The sequence below is a fragment of the Rissa tridactyla genome, chromosome 1, assembly GCF_028500815.1.
Source record: "Rissa tridactyla isolate bRisTri1 chromosome 1, bRisTri1.patW.cur.20221130, whole genome shotgun sequence".
NCBI classification, from domain to species: Eukaryota; Metazoa; Chordata; class Aves; order Charadriiformes; family Laridae; genus Rissa; species Rissa tridactyla.
The window spans coordinates 108657135-108676621 of record NC_071466.1 but is presented as its reverse complement, the minus strand read 5'-3'; the positions used below and the strand labels follow the sequence as shown (position 1 = coordinate 108676621).

At 36.0% G+C, this 19487-nt stretch overlaps 1 protein-coding gene across 1 annotated transcript in view; it reads left to right on the top strand.

Moving 5' to 3' along the window:
• NCAM2 (neural cell adhesion molecule 2) overlaps positions 1–19487 on the top strand; it is a 302573-nt gene that overhangs the window by 179557 nt on the left and 103529 nt on the right. The window contains exons 7-8 of the mRNA XM_054211746.1: positions 2848–3008; positions 13355–13500. Coding sequence (XP_054067721.1) covers positions 2848–3008; positions 13355–13500 — 307 coding nt within the window. The remainder of the gene's footprint in view (positions 1–2847; positions 3009–13354; positions 13501–19487) is intronic.

Sequence of the window (19487 nt, the reverse complement as noted above, 5' to 3'; positions counted from 1 at the left end):
CATTTATCTGTGTGAGTTCAGTCATTTTATTTAATTTGCTTCAGGTTAACCATTTGTAAAATGGGTTTGTGCAGTAAAATGACTTAATGGAAGTCTGTTTTCTGAATACATGACTATGCTAAGGAAAAAAGTCCAGACAGATGCAAGCTATTATAGAAGAGAATAATGTTTACTTGTAAAACATTCAAATGTATACCGAGCATTCTAGAGAGCTGAGGAAGAGCTCTGATAAAAAGGGTGGGAATGATTGCTATTCCATTCTGCTTGAGGATTTTTGTTCTATTTTATAGAAAGTACATCTGTACCTGTTGAGATGGTTCACCAACATTAAGGACTTGTTTTATACACAGTTCAGTGTTCTCGTGTCTTTGTTGCCTTTTAACATGTGCTCTGACAACAGTTGTTCTCTCATTATTCACTCTGTTGAAGTTTCTTTACCAAGGCCTGCATAATTTGGATCTGCCGTCATGTAGTCTTACCTTCCTTACAGCCCACTGGTATTTTAGTCAATTAAAAAAGAAATTCTCTTTTCTCCTGTCTCCATTTCGGTTTCCAATGAACTGATTTAACAGGTCAACTTCAGCTAAGGCATGAAAAATGGCTGTATTTTTAAAATCAATTGACAGTACTATTGAGGTAGCTTATATATCCCTCTGCGTCGACTGTAAGCAAGGTGCTGGATGAGACAGTAGTTTCAAGCTTTAAACTCTAAGAAAATATCTAATGTGGTAAAGCTTTAACTGTTTATGTTGACCCTTTTCATTTCCAGGTGCTGACAATGTTTAAGATTGTCAATTTAAAAAGGAGGCTTCTGAACTAACGTGTCAGTCTTTCTCGAAAACATGTTTTAGTTCACCTACAAATTTGTCAGTTTGAAATACCTAGTCGAGAAGAAAGGTCAGCAAGCTTAAGTGCTGCTCCATTTAATATGCATATGTACTTTGTGGATATTTCATGGACCGAGAGAATCTAATTTTTTCACTACTTACCTAATAACTCTATTGTACATTAGTGAAAAGTATAACCTTCAGAGAAGCAATACAGTAATAGAATTAAATTAGCCAGGACTGAAAGATAAAGATCCAAATGTACAGGTCACAAACTGGAAATCTTTACTCATGTGAATAGTCCTACTGAAAACACGATGATTGTTTACATCTGTGGAGATGATTTACACTTGTAAAGTTTAACTGGGTCAATCCCCTTATCTTTACTGACAGGACTTAGAATTATCTGACGAAAGAAATAATCCCCGTTTAATATCTTATTCATGTTTTCCTGTTCTGCAATATCAGCATCAATCTGAATCTCTCCTGTTCACTAAAGGGTCCAGGGAAATGCTCATAATCTCATTTCTGCTTAGAAATTTCATAGATATAGGTGATATTTCTGATAACAGGCATTTGGAAACTACTTCTGTCCTTGAATATAGACTTTTGTCTCCTAACAGATATGACTAGATTTTTTTGTGAAACCACCTGTGTGGAAAATTGGACCTTTTCTGTTCTGCCAAACAATTTCTATGATTTGATAAACAAGTATCACAATAATGTGAATAATGTGTTGAAGTGGACAGCTAAGTGGACTAGAGTTATTTACAAAAGTGTTACTAAAATGCAAGTTGTATAGATGCTAGGGGAATCCTATTAACAGATATTAATGTTCCCAAGAAAGAAACAGTATTCTCGCTTTTAGGGAAAATATTATTTTAGAAAATATGAAACATATGTAGTTATCAGCATTATGTGAGCAGAAAGAAAGTGAAAAACATCATTGCTCAAATCTTGAAATAAAACGAGATGTTCAAACCTAGGCATGCAGAATACAATAGAATATTTCAGTTATGCATAATGGTTTCATTTTATAAATAGTTTGTTTTCAAGAAGTTGGCATTGTCAGCAGGATTATCAATGCTTATGAAAATCAGGCAATTTTTGTCTAGGTGCTTCTGAGAAGGGACTGTTAATGATTCAACAGAAACAAGATCAAAAGAAGCCTACAGCAAACAAGGCAGAATGAGAAGAAATAAACAAAGTTAGCATTGCACTTTTGACAATGAAGCTGTTTTGATAACTGTGTGTGTGCCAAGGTGCTCAAATGGACCAGTCAAGCCCCAATCAGCCCTCAGGATTGTTCACAGGTTTTATTATTTCTGTACCATCTGGTCAGAACTCATTCTAACATCTGGAGAGTTGTCTGCTTACTAAGTTGTGGCTAGCTAGCAGCAACCGAGAGGAAATAATTTGGAAGGGTTCTTTATGTGCCAGTAAGCTCTAAAGTAATTTAAAATATTTTTTTATAAGTGGGTACGTTGTTACTAATGTGAACTGCAACAGTTACACTTTGAAAACACGCTTTTAAATGTTTCTCACCTACAAGTATGTATTTGTAGAACCGATTTCCTTCTATACTTCATGGAGTGTAAGGTGTATGTTAGAGTGCTATTCACAAGCATTTTTCTAACCTTAATTCAATATTGAACATTTAAGAATAAAAATATTATAGTATTTTTCATACATATATATTTTAGAATCTGACAATAAAATTTTGAAGCTGGGCATCAAACTTGAACATCAAAATGCAGTTCAGTATGCTTTGCTTGTGTCCAGAATGTGCACATTCTTATGAAAAACCACTGTGATCCTGCAGAACAATTTTAGTTATGCTAAAATCGAATATCTTCTATACATGCTGCTAATTTATGCCATGTGAGTTAATGCATTTTCGAAGCTAGCATAACGTTTTTTTCCCTCAATGATTATTTTCAACATATTAATGCTTCCATAGCACACCGTTTCAGACTTTGGAACCTACTTGTTGATTTATACGTCATTTTTATTTTTTTAGGAATGGCAAACTTATTGAAGAAAATGAAAAATATGTGCTGAGAGGAAGCAATACAGAACTAACAATAAGAGATATAAAAAATATTGATGCAGGTCCTTATATCTGTAATGCTAAAAACAAAGCAGGAAATGATAAAAAACAGACATTCCTTCAAGTTTTTGGTAAGTACTGTATTGCATGTTCCATCCTTCCTTTTTATATGTAAATAGTAGGGAACTGAAGTTATAATTCACAATTTTCAGTGGAACAGTTTATCTGCAAGGTGTCTACTGAAGCAGCAAGCCACTCTGAATAATTTTACAGATTTTTCCTCCCTGTTGGCTACTTTAACCTTTACACCTGACTTTAATTTTGAAAAGGCTGTCTTCGGCATTAGTTTTTCTACTATTCAGATACAGTACAATGGAGTGTTAAATTGTTAATTCACTCTGGTTTTCCTTTAAAAGTTGGCTTATTGCAAGAAAACCAAGAGAAGAAAGGGAAAAATTATAAAAGGGGAAAACCCAGGTTATTTGTACTTCTAAGCAGTGCTTTTCTTTTTTTTTTTAACTTTTTTTTTTTTAATAAGAAGACACCATGCAGAGGTGTTCCTGATTTTTTATTTATTTTTCTTTCTTGATTTTTATTTTAAGTGCGTGATTGCAGATGGAGTCACAAAAAAAACATTGTCTGATCTGAGTTTCAAAGGATAAAAGTAATAACATGAAAACTTATTTCTCTTTTTGTGCTCTAACGCTCAATTTGTGTTCGTGATTCTCTGCTTTACATAGAGCTGATAATTCCTTTGAAGTTTTGTGTAGCTATAACCTAGGGAGAGTAGGCATCTGTGAGAATGTAGAAAACTTCCGGCAGAATCATTGTGCAGGATCAAGGCTGTAGCTTATTTATGAAAAACATACAAAAAAGTAATGTGTTGGGGTTTTTTGGCTCGTAGTAGAGAGAAAGACCATTTATATTTGAACAGCTAAAGCACATACTTAGGACAATGGGAAATTAAATGTTAAGTCCCAATTAAAACTAATAATACAAAGTGAAACGGTTCTAACGGGAGAGGCAAATCTGGTAATTTGCTCTGAAAAAGCTAAACAGTTGGGTTGGATAATCCTGTCGTTTGGGATTTGGGAGCCTGAGGCTGAAGCTGTGGTGTCAGGTGAACAGGTTAACTGTGTCTGTGTGCCTTCCACTGGCTTTCCTATTTGGGAAGCTCTTCATAGCCCTTCATGCCATGCTCTCTCCATTGCTCCATACTCCAGATGGGTTGCCTAACCATTGGGCTACTTTGTTCTTCTGAGGTGCTTGAAAGTTATTCTCAAGTGCTTTTCAAAGGAAAGAAGCTGAAATACAGTTTTGGATTTCATCCCAGCCTCAAGGTGTAGAGCATCTTGAAGATTTTTGTGGAGAAACCTAAACATTTTATTCAATTGTATTTCCAAAAATAAAAATAAAAACAAAAACAACAAAAAAAAACAACAACCCAAAACTGAAACTAATTTGAAGGAATAGAAAAGACTAAGTTTCAGACAGAAATAATTTTGTGTGATTCAAGTACTTCTAAGTATGGATGAAATTTACGTAGGTAACTTTTTAATGCAAGGAATAGGGAAAGGGAGACACCAGACTAAGAGTGAGTATTTCCTGTATACATTCTTCCATCTTTTAACAACCACTATTCTGGGGACTCCCTGGGAAGCCAAATCCAAATGATTTAATAGATACCATGACTTTGTTTCATTCATTTTGAACCTACACATCCTTTTTGTTTCCACAACATCCTAAAGTGCTAAATTCCTTGAATTATTTCTTTCTTGCATGAAAAATTATTTCCTATGTTTAAGTTTGGAGGCTGTTCATTCCTTTGGCTTGTAATTCTCATTTTAAGATAAAAAGTGAAGAATAATTCCATGTGTTATTTATGTAAAATGTAGTTTTCTCTCTTGCTAGTCCATTTATTTTTGAAGGTGCGAGTTTCTAGTCTGTCTAATTTCTCCTACTGTGGAAATGATTATGCATCTCTGAACCATGCGTTCCTGTACCTTTTTGGTCATAATTGCCTGTTTGTGAAACGGCAAGGCAAGAATTGCATGCTGGATTCACGTCTGGGCAGGGGGGGAGCCTGGCTGTTCAGCAGCACAGCGCTGCTTCTGCTTTGATCTCTGTGCCTTCTCCCACATTCGGTTTCCTCTCTGACTCTCCCCAAGCACTGAACTCGTGTTTCCACAGAACTGTCTGCAGTGTCTCCCAGGTCCCTTTCCTGAGTGGTTATAGCTAATTTAGAACATGTTAAGTATGTATATTTAGAGTTCTTCCTCTGTGGTTTACTATTGGACATATTTAAATCAGATTATAATTATCTGTGTCCTATTAGTTTGACCTTAGGGAATAGTACCATAAATTAAGCCTCTGACCTTATTTGTAATCTCTAAACCTAGTATGATTTTCATGTAATACTGCCTTTACGAAATTCATCTCTACGTTCAGTCTGGAAACATGTAGCAGAGTAGTTGTATTTTCTCCTACAAAGAGCTTTACTTTTGCTTTTGTCTCTGTCACGCAGGTTAAACTCCCAGTCATAAATACAGCCAACATCTTAATATACATTTCTTCCCCTTAAATGTATTCAAAAAACTGCAGTTTGAAAATGGCAAGGCAGATGGCTGATTTATTATAGCTAAATAGTACACAAACAGCCAGTTTGTGTTAAAATGACCTATTAAATTACATTTTTCTTTTCCATTCCATTAGCTTGCTCGTCTCACCTTCCTGCTGTCTTTAATTTTAATTTACAGTGCAAACTCCTTGGCGATGACTATTGTCTCCACTGCGACAGGGCTCTGGCAGGGCTGAAACTTGTAATAACAGTAATGTAACCATAATGCAATAAGAATAACAGTAACATTATAGCATTCAGCATTTAAAATTTCTAGTACTCTGCACTTTTGAATGAACATGCCCATCTTAGTTCCATCTAACACATGCATATGTTTAGTTTCCATGCAAGATTTTTTTGTTCAACATTTTTTTTTATTTCCAGTGTCAGTTAAAAATGCTATTTGTCCTCATATCAAATTCTTACGCTGACAGTTTTTCTGGAACACTAACACATATATAGAAACCTATATGCACACACCCTGCTCTTCCCAGTTCTTTATCTTTGTTAGTGCTTCTTATCTGTTCTACTGAATAAGGCTTAGAAGAATAAAGAAAACCCTGTTTCCCTCAAAGGCATTCTTACTGATCATGATTTGGTAATCTCTGTCTGTCATCTGCTATAGTTCTCTCTGCATTGTTATCTATTTCTACCTGAAAGATCTCATCCATATTAATGCTTAGGACTTGTGCTAAGATTTTTTTATGTTTAGTCCTTCTGAATGGCTTGAAACCATAGGTGTTCCTCCTTGAATTTTTTCAAAAATATTTTTAGTATTTGTCTCTGCTTGGTAGCTAACTTTGTATCTCACTTACCCATACTATTCATTTTCATTGTTTGATTTGTTTTGTGATGTAATTAGCCATTTGTATGTGTGTGTTTATATACATGTGAATAAGCATTTTGAATTATGAAATACTACATTTTTACAGCTGTGGGTATCCCAACAAAGTTTTCAAAAATAACATAATAATAAGAGCAGTCAAGAAAATTCAGTCCTTTAAAACCTTCCTACATTGTCTCACTTTCTAAGACCTGCATGTTTCTGCATCGATGTGTTTCTGCATCGTTACTTCTCCAGAGTGATGGCAGTAGTATTCATTTACCTTATAATAAAACATCTAATCATGCTAAATGAAACAAAATTAGCTTTAATTAAAAACATATTCATGCTTTATAAGAACAGTGCTTATATTCCGAGGACAGTTTATATGTCTTCATTTCGTTTGTTCTTTAGTTGATCATTTCCACTCCTTAATCACTCAAATGCTTGGTTCTACCATTCCATGATGCATAAATAATTGAGGTTTTCAACAAGTTTTCTCTCTTCTGTACATATGCCATAGAAAGAGACATTTCTGTCTAGAAATGTATGTTTCTAGAAAGGGAAAAATACCTTTTCTTTAATCAGAATTGGTAAAAAATGGGAAGGAGTTCTAGCATATGTTAATTTGAAGTTCCCTAAGGTATAGGTCTTTTACCTACATAATCTATGAGAGGGTAGTCTCAGCTTATCAAAAATATTTCATTGGCATTTCAGTAGCTTGTGACGATTTCATGAAAGTCAAATGACAGAAAAATACCTCAAGAAGCATTACCCTTTATAATTATTGTATAGTTTAAGCACACAATATTTTTATTTTCTAGATGTCTTTTAAAATATAATCTGAATCTTATATAGCAGGAAGGTTTTTACAGCTGTGTTCAATTTAACTTTTATTGGTTATTGAAAAAAGTATATGCTATTATTCTTTTTTAATCTGTCATCAGGCAGATGAGAGGTAATGTAATGGACCTCTCCTGTCTTATCCCTCTCTGATGTGTTCCAAATGTTAAAATTCAAAACACTTAGATTAATCTAGGCCCTCAAAAGTCACACATCTTGGAACCAAAGAGGCTGCAGTGGATCTATAATGAAACTGGAGTGAGAGGTTGCCTAAATTTTTTCCATTATTTTCAGGCTTAATGACTGCATTCCTTTTACATTTATAGTGCCTGGAGCACACCTAGTTACTTCTCCTTTGAGCTTAATAAGTAAATTAAGATGTATTTCAGTTTGGGGTTTTTTTGTTAGGTTTTTTTTTGTGGTTTGTTTTTTTTCTTTTTTCCCCTAAAACACTATTCAATATATATATGGAAGTTCTTCACTTAAATTCATGAATATAGATAGAAAAGGAATCCCATGGATCTGTGCATGGAACTGTCTGTGCCTGCTCATCCCAGATATTATGAAGTATACGAACTACAGCTTCACAAAACACAATTCATCAATTAAAGATGTAGTATCAAAAGTTCATACATTTTCTATATTCCTTCTTCCTCCCTTTTACCTTCTTACCTGTTTGGAACACGTCTACTTTTTAAAATTAAAATGGTGCAATCTATAAAGGTAGTGATGCTGGTTCTCTCAGAAGACAAGTGGTAATACCATTTTAATATATACAAAGACTCAGGTTTATCATGCGTTAAATCAACACTTCATACTGGTATGTGTGCAAACCCTTATTTTGATAGGAAGCAAGTTTCAGGATTCTGTTTCTTAGATATTTCCTTGTTGGACTCTAGCTTGTTTACTGAAGTCAAATTGAACCAGCAGTTTCCAGGAGAATGGGATTGCAGTTTTGGTACCTGATACAAGTGTGGCTGTGGAGGAAGATAGCATAAGAGTACGATTTTTCATGTGTCATATTAATCAAGAGATCCTATCCAGCAGCGATACAGACATAAACTAAGCCTCTTGCCAGTAAACCCATGTTTGTATTAATAATAAGCTGTTTAAAGGAGTTCTTTTCATGAGACATAATCAGGACTATCTCAAGCTTTATATGTTTGCTGCTTTCCAAGTCTGATGAACATCTTTTGTCAAAGATCTAGGTAGAACTCTGTGACTTCAATAAATTCTGTTATTTTTCCAAGAAATCAGTTGTAAGTGTCCAATAACAAATCTGGAACCTCAGATTGCTATCGATGTTCTTAATGTTTTTGGGGAGGGTGTAAAGTACACAGCAATGAGCTTAAACTTTCTATCCAAAAAGGTACTGCCCTTATCTGAGACAAATCCAGAAGAGGCCAAACTTGTTCGCTGAGGAAACATTAGAGAACTTAACACCAACCCTCTCTGCTCAGAGAGCAAATTTTCCAACCAGTAAATGTTATTTATTTGACAGCATCACTCTCTTAATATTTGAAAAATGCATGTCTAGTAATGAGCTATTCCTTTTCCTTCCGAATAAAATAATTTTAATGAAGCTTAAGGATAACTCCTTTCTATATTCAAACCTTCTTTCATTTCAGTCAGGTCATTCAGTTTATAATTTTTAAATACATTATAATACAAATATTTCAATATTTTTGACTGAAGAAACCAGCAAAGACCTGTAGGCTTCCTGGATTGACATTCCAAGACCTGTATTTCCGTTTGTTTCATAATTGCTAAAATACAGCAAGTAAATGCCATTTCAGTTTGAGAATGACCGTGTCAATTTAGAAAAAGCAGTTAAATAATTGAGGGCGGGGGGGAAACCCACCTGTTTCAGTATTTCTGTAAATACTAGTGTGGTGGGTTGACCTTGGCTGGCCACTAGGTGCCCACCAAAGCTGCTCTATTACTCCCCCTCCTCAGCTGGACAGGGGAGAGAAAATATAACCAAAGGCTCGTGAGTTGAGATAAGGGCAGGGAGATCACTCAGCAATTACCATCACAGGCAAAACAGACTCGACTTGGGGAAATTAATTTAATTTATTACCAATCAAAACAAAGCAGGGTAATGATAAATAAAATAAAATCTTAAAACACTTTCCCCTCACCCCTCCCTTCTTCCCCTGCTCGACTTCACTCCCGATTTCTTTGCTTCCTCCCTGCCCCAAGCAGTGAAGGGGGATGGGAAATGGGGGTTGTGGTCAGTTCGTCACACGTTGTCTCTGCTGCTCATTCCTCCTCAGGGCGAGGACTCCTCACACTCTTCCCTTGCTCCAGCGTGGGATACCTCCCACAGGAGACAGTCCCCATGAACTGCTCCAACGTGGGTCCCTTCCACAGGGTGCAGTCCTTCAGGAACAGACTGCTCCAGAGTGTGTCCCCCACGGTGTCACAAGTCCTTCCAGGAGTCTGCTCCAGCATGGGCTTCCCATGGGGTCACAGCCTCCTTTGGGCGCATCCACCTGCTCCAGTGTGGGGACCTCCACAGGCTGCAGGTGGATATCTGCTCAACTGTTAACCTCCATGGGCTGCAGGGGGACAGCCTGCCTCACCATGGTCTTCACCACAGGCTGCAGGGAAACCTCCTCTCAGGCTCCTGGAGCACATCTTCCCCCTCCTTCTTCACTGACCTTGGTGTCTGCAGAGTTGTTGCTCTCACATATACTCACTCCTCTCTTCTGGCTGCTGTTGTGCAGCAGGTTTTTGCCCTTCTTAAATATATTATCCCAGAGGTGTTACCGCCATCACTGATGGGCTCAGTCTTGGCCAACAGTGGGTCCATCTTGGAGCCGACTGGCATTGGCTCTATCAGACATGGGGGAAGTTTCTAGCAGCTTCTCACAGAAGCCACCCCTGTAGCACCCCCCGCCACCTCCGGCTACCAAAACCTTGCCTCACAAGCCTAATGCAAATAGTCTGGGCATTTCAAATAAATATTGTCATTTACATGTACACAAAATTATTTTAATACTTTACAATGTCCAAAATGTCATAAAAAAGTAGTCAAACAGTATAAAAACTTGCAGTCGATGGCAAGTTATGACTTGTGACCTACAAAAATGAAGCAATTAAATAATATCCCCCGTTTGAGCTCTCTTCTTCTTCCTAGTAATAACTGTCAGCTAGATATATTTGATGATTAATCAGTGCTTATTCCTTTAAATGTCAGCTGTTCATGTCTAAAATGTCAAGCTAAAACTTTATGTCTTGTGATCTATTTGAAGAAGAACTTAAAGAAATTTAGAATATAAGTCTAAGATTAAAAATTAAAGAGTATTAGTTATATGGTTTAGAGCATGCATCAACTTGAGAAGATCATATTGTTTGTCGTGTCCAGATGGCGAAATCCTCTTGTTCTGATGGAAATAATGTAATTCCAAATTTTACAAATTTCTTGACATAAAATAATATGTATGATGCTTTTTTTTAAATGAATGATATATCTGCCATAGCCCTTTTGTTGTTTCCAGGGATGATATTATATCAAAGTATAGAAAAGAAAGAACAGATTATATTGTAGCCAGGAGACATGGCTATAGAAGTAGAGCATTTGAATTACCCAAGGTAGAATATTTCACAGGCATTTGCATGAATCTGAAAGTGAGTGTAATAACTGAAGTTATTTTGAAGTTTAGCTTGGTTATCTTTTATCTCAAATTCTTTTTTTGTAGCACTTTCAAATGACAGCCCTTGTTATACTATTGAAGAAAGTTTCAGCTTTTCTCAGTCAAATTGATGTCCTCCTGTTTTACTACCTTCTAATGCATCCAGTAAAGCTGGATCCAGTTGACATTTCAAGAACCACTGATCTCTCAGGGTATTTTCTTTCTGCACCTAATGTCACTCACCGTAGATTATATCTTAATGAAGCAGGGTATTAGTGCAGTGCTTTGTTAGGTAAAATATTACCTGTTTTTCATCTCTATGCAGTAAATACATAATAGATTATTTGTAATAGTCAAGGGTGGTCAGACAGTATACAAGCAACAGAAGGAGTATGGAGATAAGGAATGAGAAATGACACCAAGAACAGTGTGGTGAAAATGGATAAAAGAGAGGTAGATACTGTGTCTGGATATAGCAAGTTTGAACCTGGTTGTATTGTTTTTCTTGGTACTGCTGAATGCAGCATCTGTGAGGCAATGGTCATAAATGAAATAGTGTCCATAAAATGAAAAAGTAGACTAGACATAAGGAAAACATTCTTCATCATGAGGCAGGCACTGCAACAGGCTGGTAAGAAAGGCCATGTAGTCTCTGTTCTTGGCATTTTTCAAGGTAGAGCTAACAAATCCCTGAGCAATCTGGTCTGAACAGGGTCTGTTGACCCCGTGTTGATGAGGAGGTTGGTCAAGGTGACCTTCTGGAGACCTTTCCAACCTGAATGGTTCTTTTTCCACTTTTGATCCACTAACATAAGCCAATATTACTTTTCTGTGTAGCATATACTTTTGTAACCTCATTAGAAAATAGGTTACCCCTCTGCTTATTTTCTGCTTCATAGAATATACTATACTAGTGCTTCCTCAAAAGCAAAACTCAGGAAAACTACATAGAAAATACGTGATCTTCAACAAATGTCCTTAATTTTTACAAAGTCAACGCTAAGAGCTGCCAAAATTAAATTTAGTCATGTAACCTTAATTCACTGGTTTTGAGTGTAAACATATTGAATCATATTCTTATTACATTATTACATGTTAGGTTTTCCAGTGGGATGAATGTCTTATTCAAAGTGTAGACTTCATAGAAACTTATTAATGGTTATATATGGGTGAACATATAAGACCAAAACATTTTTTATGAAAGGACTTGAATGCAATGGAAGAGAGTACTATTCTATACATGGTTCTACAACAGAGTTCTTCTATGATATTGTACAGATAAGTGCTCTAAATAAAAGTATTCACATGTAACCAGAAATTGTATTGCATAAGTAAATAACCTGGCAAGGCACAGTATAGATTGACAGCTGCGGTTGCTGTATGCTTGTGGCTATAAAGTGGAATGATTTGAAGAATGCAAACGCTATCTGGATTTTTTTTAGGTGTATCTTACTACCAATTTACTCGGTAAGTAAGGATGAATAGCTTTGTATCAGAGGACTTAACAGTGTTAATACCAGTACAATATGTTTGTTATTGGGGCATTTTGTTAAGTTCTGTTATTTGTGTAAGGGAGTTAAATATTGCTAAAGATCAAAGACCAAGAATATTAATATTTTTTTTCCAAATAATTTGTATTTGAAGACAAACACAGATTGTTGTAGAATCAAAAAATGCCTGAGGCAGGAGCGCACCTCTGGAGACCACCTAGTCCAACCCTCTGCTCAGAGGAGGGCCAGGCAGACCAGGTGTCTTGCACCATGTCTAGCTGGGGTTAGAACATCTTCAAGGATGGAGATTCCACAGTCTCCTGGGCAGCTTTTTATGCTGTTTAGTCTCCCTCTCAGTAAAATAGGTTTTTCCTCTTCCTGTGTTTCTATTTGCCTCTTGCCCTGTCACTGGGCACCGCCAAGAAGATTCTGGCTCTATCCGTACTCACCTCTATGAGGTATTTGTACACATGGTTAGGATCCCTGGAGCCTTCTCTACACAAGGGTGAATTGCTCTCTTGCTGTCAACTTCATGTCCACCAGGACTCCCTGGGCACTTTCTGCAGAGTTACTTTCCAGCCAGTCAGCACCCATCCTGCACTGGTCCATGGAGTTATTCCTGCTCAGGTGCTGGATCATCATGGAATCATTGAATCTTTACTTCATTCCTGAAGCTCCAGAGAGTAGCAAGGGCTCGCTGGTCCCTAAGGACAGCAAGCCAGGAGCAAAGCACACGAACACAGCCATCGGGGTAGGGGCCTCGTCAGCCAGGACCCGTCCCACACTACCCCACCAAGGGGAGCAGGCAGTCAGGCAGTCCCATGGGTGTCAGCCGTGCTGAGCCAGGAGTCCAGGTCATCAGACTTACAGAAATGGTTGTTGTGCAACTTGAAGTCAGAAAAGTTAATTGCTCTTATCGATGGTAACATTAAACCTTTAGTTAATCCTAAGTAAAAAAAAGAAAAAAACAGGAATGTGCTTTAACAAACAAATAGTGGTTTAAAAGATAGATTTTGACATGACATTATTTGTGCAGAATGAGTAATGTAATTTGTATTTTTAACAGTACAGCCTCAAATAATACAACTTAAAAATGAAACCACATTTGAGAATGGGAAAGCCACCCTCATCTGTGAAGCAGAAGGAGAACCTGTTCCAGAGATTACTTGGAAAAGGGCCATTGATGGAATAACTTTCTCTGAAGGTGACAAGGTAAATCAGCCTTTAATGTCTAAATTATCTAAATATTTATTGTCTGGCTAATCTTTTTGTAAGCAGAAAATTAATTTAGATATAGATTAATTCTAGATTCCTCTGGAATTGGAAGGAATTGCTATTTTCAAAGTTAATGAGAGAGATGTGGAGATTCTAAATTTTAAATTGAAACAAACAAACAGAGAAATAAAAAAGCAATTAAAGTGCTGAAAGGTAATTCATCTCATCAGGCCTAAATGTTTATACATAATCCATATGGGTTTGAATTTTGTCTTCATCATAATGACTGCCCATAGCCCTTCTTTACTATATTTGGACTCTGTCTAGTATTTCTCAAAATGCAGTGAAGCTTATAGAAATCTGAAATAAAAAATTTGAAATACATTGGAGTTCTTTATTTCCCGCTTCTGATTTTTTTTCTGTTTTTGTCTTTTCTTATATTTTTCCTCACACAGAGCAAGTAACTACAAACTGAGCCTATTTCCCCATTTTGTTTTCCCATTTTTATGTTTTATTTCAAAAGTAGGTTGAGAAAGATTACAGTTTGACAATGAAGAAAGTCACTTTACGAAAAAGAGCTGTAGATAGATGAAATGGTGAAAGGAAAAGGGAACTGTGTAATGTTATTCCGAACTATGCAGATAGCAAGCTGTTTCTAAAGACCCCTCCTTCTTTTTCTTTTTTTTTTAAATAATTTTCTTTAAATATTTGAATAAGTGTTTTCTTATTAATTTCCTTACATAAACTACAGAATTTCTCTGTGCTCGTTAAAATCTGAGATGCCATCTTTCTGGCTAGCTAATTCAGAATTTTTACTCCAGATGATCAAATAGCAAAATACAGTCTTCTTGCAGATGTTTGCATTAAGCTGTTGCTTAAAAAAGGAATTGACAAACTTATACAGTAATCATACCATTGAGAGAATTAACCACACAGTAAGTCACTCAGTTTATAGGGAATTGCTGTATATTAAGGAATGAGGTACTTCCATTATTTGTGTTCTGAAGGAGTACAGTCTGGTCTGGTCTAGTTTCTGACTTGACCTTTCCTGGAATTCAGGTGGTTTATGTGAGGCTCTGTCTACCATTTTCCTGCTCTATGATTTCCATTTGGGAGCAACATAACAGTATTAATATAAAATTTTTTCTAATGGTTTTGCATTAAAATGAAGCAGTTCTCTCCTCCTTTAATTTTTCAACTCAAAGGTCATCTTTCTGACCCACAAAGACTATACTTGGTTCAAACATTACAAATGTAACTTTTCACTTATGTTTTGAATGTTCCTAAAGTAACTTTGTTATATCAGAAATTGAAAATGAAAGCAAATTGCAGAAACAAGCTAAAAAAATGTTGGTGCAATTGAAACCTGAAATTTATCCGGTGCTTATATAAGACAGTATTACATTCTTAATTCAAACTGCAGGTGGTTAAACTATCTAGACATGTTACTGTAGAATTCTATGAACTGAGATTCAATAATACTGGCAACCAAACTAAAACCTATATTCACTTTCTACCAGTGTGCTGACATGCTGTACGTGGAAGATAAAAAGAATGTTCTTGCCAATGAAAGAATTCTATATGTATTGTTCATGGGAGAGTTTTTGCTGAACGTTGAATAAATGTTCTGAAATACTGTACATGCTCTTGAGCTATAAAATATGCTGCTGCATTTGCCCTGTGGTCCTCTAGCTCTTGGGTGCCAAAGCCTTGGCTTGTGCTTTCCTATCAAATTAGGTGACTAGGGAACAAAACTGGCAGTGATTAAATTATTGAATAATTGTTGAATAATACAGCAATGTTTTGCACACAGAAAGAAGAAAAGGGTGATTGAAGAAAATGGGGAGGTGGGGGGCTTGAACCTAGTCTTTAATTGAAAATATTACATATATGTGATAACTTTTGAAATAATGTTCAATCACCAAACATATTTGCATAAATAAAAAAATTATCATCTACATCCATCTTTTGATTTTTTTACCAGTTTTAAAACATTTTTTGGTGTAGACTGCACTTTATTCAACATTTTTGTTGAATTAAGAGTATCTTTAGGGGATGAATTTTTTCTGTAAAGGATGGAAGAACTGCTCTAACTATAATATTAACATGATGATGATTAAAAAGCACAGAAAGTGGTGTTGTTATTTTTAATTATACTTTTATTACTTTTAGTATGTAGCTCTTCAATCATATTATTCTTTTTTTGCTAAAATGCAAGCATTACCTCATGTGGATAAGGAGGAATCATTCTTAGGCTGCATGGATTCAGAATGTTTTCTTTCAAATTATAGATAGATCTTATAATCAGGACAAAGACTTTTCTCAGTTTTGAAATTATTATATCCAAAAGAATGGAAAATATGCACCAAAGTCATAGATCAAAGAAATAACCCTGCTGGGCTTAAGGAGGATAATGTTAATGAGTAAGAGGTCTATAATTATCTCTTAGGAAAATATAGCTTTGATAAAGGATTTTCAGTACATCAGAAGTGTGTATTTGAAAGTTGAAGCCAAGTGAGTTCAAACCAGAAGCAAAGAAGCCTTTTCCTCTCTCCTTTTATCAGTTAGCCTTTGGAACAGCCTACCGCACAGAGTGCGGTCCCTCTTTCATTAATAATTTGAAATAAAGGGGTCTTTCCCCTTCCTCTGACCTCTCTTGAAAGTTTAAATGGAAAGTTTTCTGGGAGATCACATTAAAAGACCCCTGTAATCGTTTTATGTTTTTATAACCCATAAATAAATGGGAGTGGGTAAGCCTGAGTAAATGAATGATTATGCATGACAGAAGGTGTTTGGCTCACCCTTAAAGATTTGAAAATGGAAATGGAGGTTTAGTCAAAGACCAGAGCTTCATCTGCTGTTGCAGTGTCAAGCCAAAACTCTCTGCTTGGTGCATGTGCTCTGCCTCTGTGTTTCTAGTTCCCGACTCCCCAGCATTGCACGTCCTTTCACTGGCATGCCAAGCTGGCCATGCTGCTTTTGACTGTGATTCTAAATGGCATATTCCTACAGGCCTCTCTGCATCCAGCAGGCCTGGCCCTTTTCCCAGTAAAAAGAGGAGGCAGGAGAAGAGTTGCTTTTTGTAGAACAGAAGGAAGGATAGTGATTTGATTTGATTTGTGGTAATCACTAATAAAATGGATGGTGGACATGCACATAAATATCTACAAACATCCCTGAAGAAGAGCATATCCTGATTCTCTGCTAAAAAAAAAAGTCAGATTCCTGTGCATACCACAGAAGTGTGAGGGCAGAGTTTCATGCTCTACTTTCCTAGTATCTAATTCTAGCAGAAATATGAAAGCTGACCAAAATATGTTGTTTGTAATTACCATTTCAAGCCCTGTTTTGGAACACAAATGACAATAACAGATGGGGCTTGATATGAGGCAGTGGCTCCACTGTATGCAGCGTGTGTCCAAAGGGACAATCTTTACCCTGAAGACTTTATGATCTAAACATTCAAATGAATGAAAGAAGTCAGTGTAGAGAGGTCACAGTCCAGTATCTCATACACAATCTTGATAATGCCTCGTGTCGGGTAACTGGTTAACAAAAAAAAAATAATAAAACATTCCAACTCACAGCCTAATAAAAAGAAAGAATTTGCAACTTGGGTGTTGGATTTAAGATATCTGAAATCATACTGTATTTTGAATATATTTGATACAGATTCACCAAATGTCTTTGAAATACATTTCTCTAATACACTATTCTCCTTGTAAAGTAAAAAAAAATCTCTGATTTTTAACTTTGTAATGAAGACTATAGAGTTCTGCTTCCTTTCATCTACCTACCATTGCAATAATAATCTGGTGTTCCCATGAAATTTCCTATGACATTGTTTCTAAATATTGCAGAGCTCAGACAAACAATTAAATGCTTTTCCAAGTTTGAATTCACTTTATATTGCCATGCAAATCATAACTATTTGGAGCTTATAGAGTTTTTCGTAGTTTTCATGACCAGACGATAGGCAAAGGTAAAGAATTTGGGTTTTGTTTTGTCTTTTTCTTTGAAAGGTCAACTCTGCTTTTCCCCTAAGCCTCTTAACTCCACTTCAGCTATTAAAAATGTTAATAAAAAGAATCTGACATTATTTTGACTCCCTGTATATGGTATTGTCACTGCACAAAAAGAAGCAGTGTTACAGTGTCAGCGAATTGTGTTGCCTTTTGAGATAGTAATGAGAGCTTTGTTACATTCTTGCTTGTCAAGGATCAGCTCTTTATTTGAGATTAATCAACCAAAAAGAGGAAACATAGATATATCTAAGGTATTTTAATTGATTCCAGGAGACTTCTTCCTTTTTCTGAGTTGTACAAATACCAGTCTTTGTAAATTAATCTCAGGAACTTTTCTCCTTTGAATAGCTGGGAAGATGTAAGGGGCAAGTCTCCTTGCCTTATCGAAGAAAATTGTAATAACCCATTTCACTTACAAATTGTATGAACAGCTTCTGCTTACAATATCATAGAATATTTTTGCTGTTGTAATATATTAGCACAGGCCTTCAGACTAGCTGCAATTGCACTTGATTATGCAATTGAGACACTCTGCAAACAATTCGATCAGGCATCAAAGTTTTTGTTATTTTGTTTGTAACTCTAAAATTAATCATAGTGGGCTTCACATGTTAATGCTATGAAATAGAAGACTAAAAATATTGTTACTGGAAGAAGAAGGTAAATACATTGACTTAAGAGTGAGTAGAAAGCAGGACGGTGGCCTTAAATGTTAGGCAATTAGTACTATTGAGAATATACAGATTTATACCCTGTGACATGCAAAACGTGGAGTACATATGAGCACTGAATAGTGTATTATACTGTCACCAGTTACTTGATCCATAGAAATCTGCCTATGTTTTGGGGCTCCTTCATCTTCTCTTTGTCATGTTCAGCTACACTAATATGGATTTGGGACAAACTCTTCAGTAAATTAGAAGGAGCTAAAAGTAGAGCATACAGTTTTGGAAGATGACAATATCTTAGTAGGAAGATTGATTTTGGAGGGGTAAGATCATATGCAGTTAGAAATAAATAGCAGATTTCCTGGGTGAGTGGAGGAAGCATTGCAGTAGGAAAGCTGTAAGCCAATGTGGATATTTCAAAGTCCTTAACTAGCCCAATCACTCAGATGAGTTCCATACACTCATTTAGGTAACAGTATCTACAGTGATGTGTAAATGAAGCCAAAACTGTAGCCAGAAATTATTTTGAAGTACCATAGCCTCTTCCCCAATTCAGGCTTGGTTGGTGGTTATATTGACCACTAAATATCAGGCACGTGGCCAGAAGGCCCTTCAGATTTGTTCCTCTTTTCAGAGAGAAGTTAATGCTTTGTTACCCAGAGTAGACCCAAATGGCTTTACATACACACATCCATATATGTACTCATGTCGTGTGTCTGACTGTATTGGTATTACACTAGCTCAGAATTTTCTCATTTCTTCAAATTTTTCCTTTCAGTAAAATTATAAGGTCCGTTTCCACTGGGACAGAATTAAGTAACGGGAGACAAAGTTGTTCATTCTTTAAAGATGACAAAAAGGCAAGAAAATGTAAAATTTAATACGTCTTCTGTATTAAAAGCTTAAACAACCTAGGAAAAGAAGGATGTTTATTTAGGAACATGACTAATTTAATCAGTTGTTTAACATGATACCTAAACTTAAATTAAGTACAAAGTTTTTATCCATTCTGTAAAAGGATAATCCTATTTCTACCGAATTTATATTTCATACTTAGATATAGCCCTCTGTTTAATCCATTTGCTTGTGTACTACCTATGCACCAAGTAGATATTTTTTTTGTGCTTTCTATGGCTTGTGGTGCTGCATTTACTGAAATAAAGCCATACAAGCTTGGAAATGACATTTCTTTCCCTTCCAATATTAGCTTTTTACATGTAGTCATCAGTGATGATATTCCATCTGTTACACTAATGAAGACTGAAACTATCAGAGAACTTTTTATGGACCA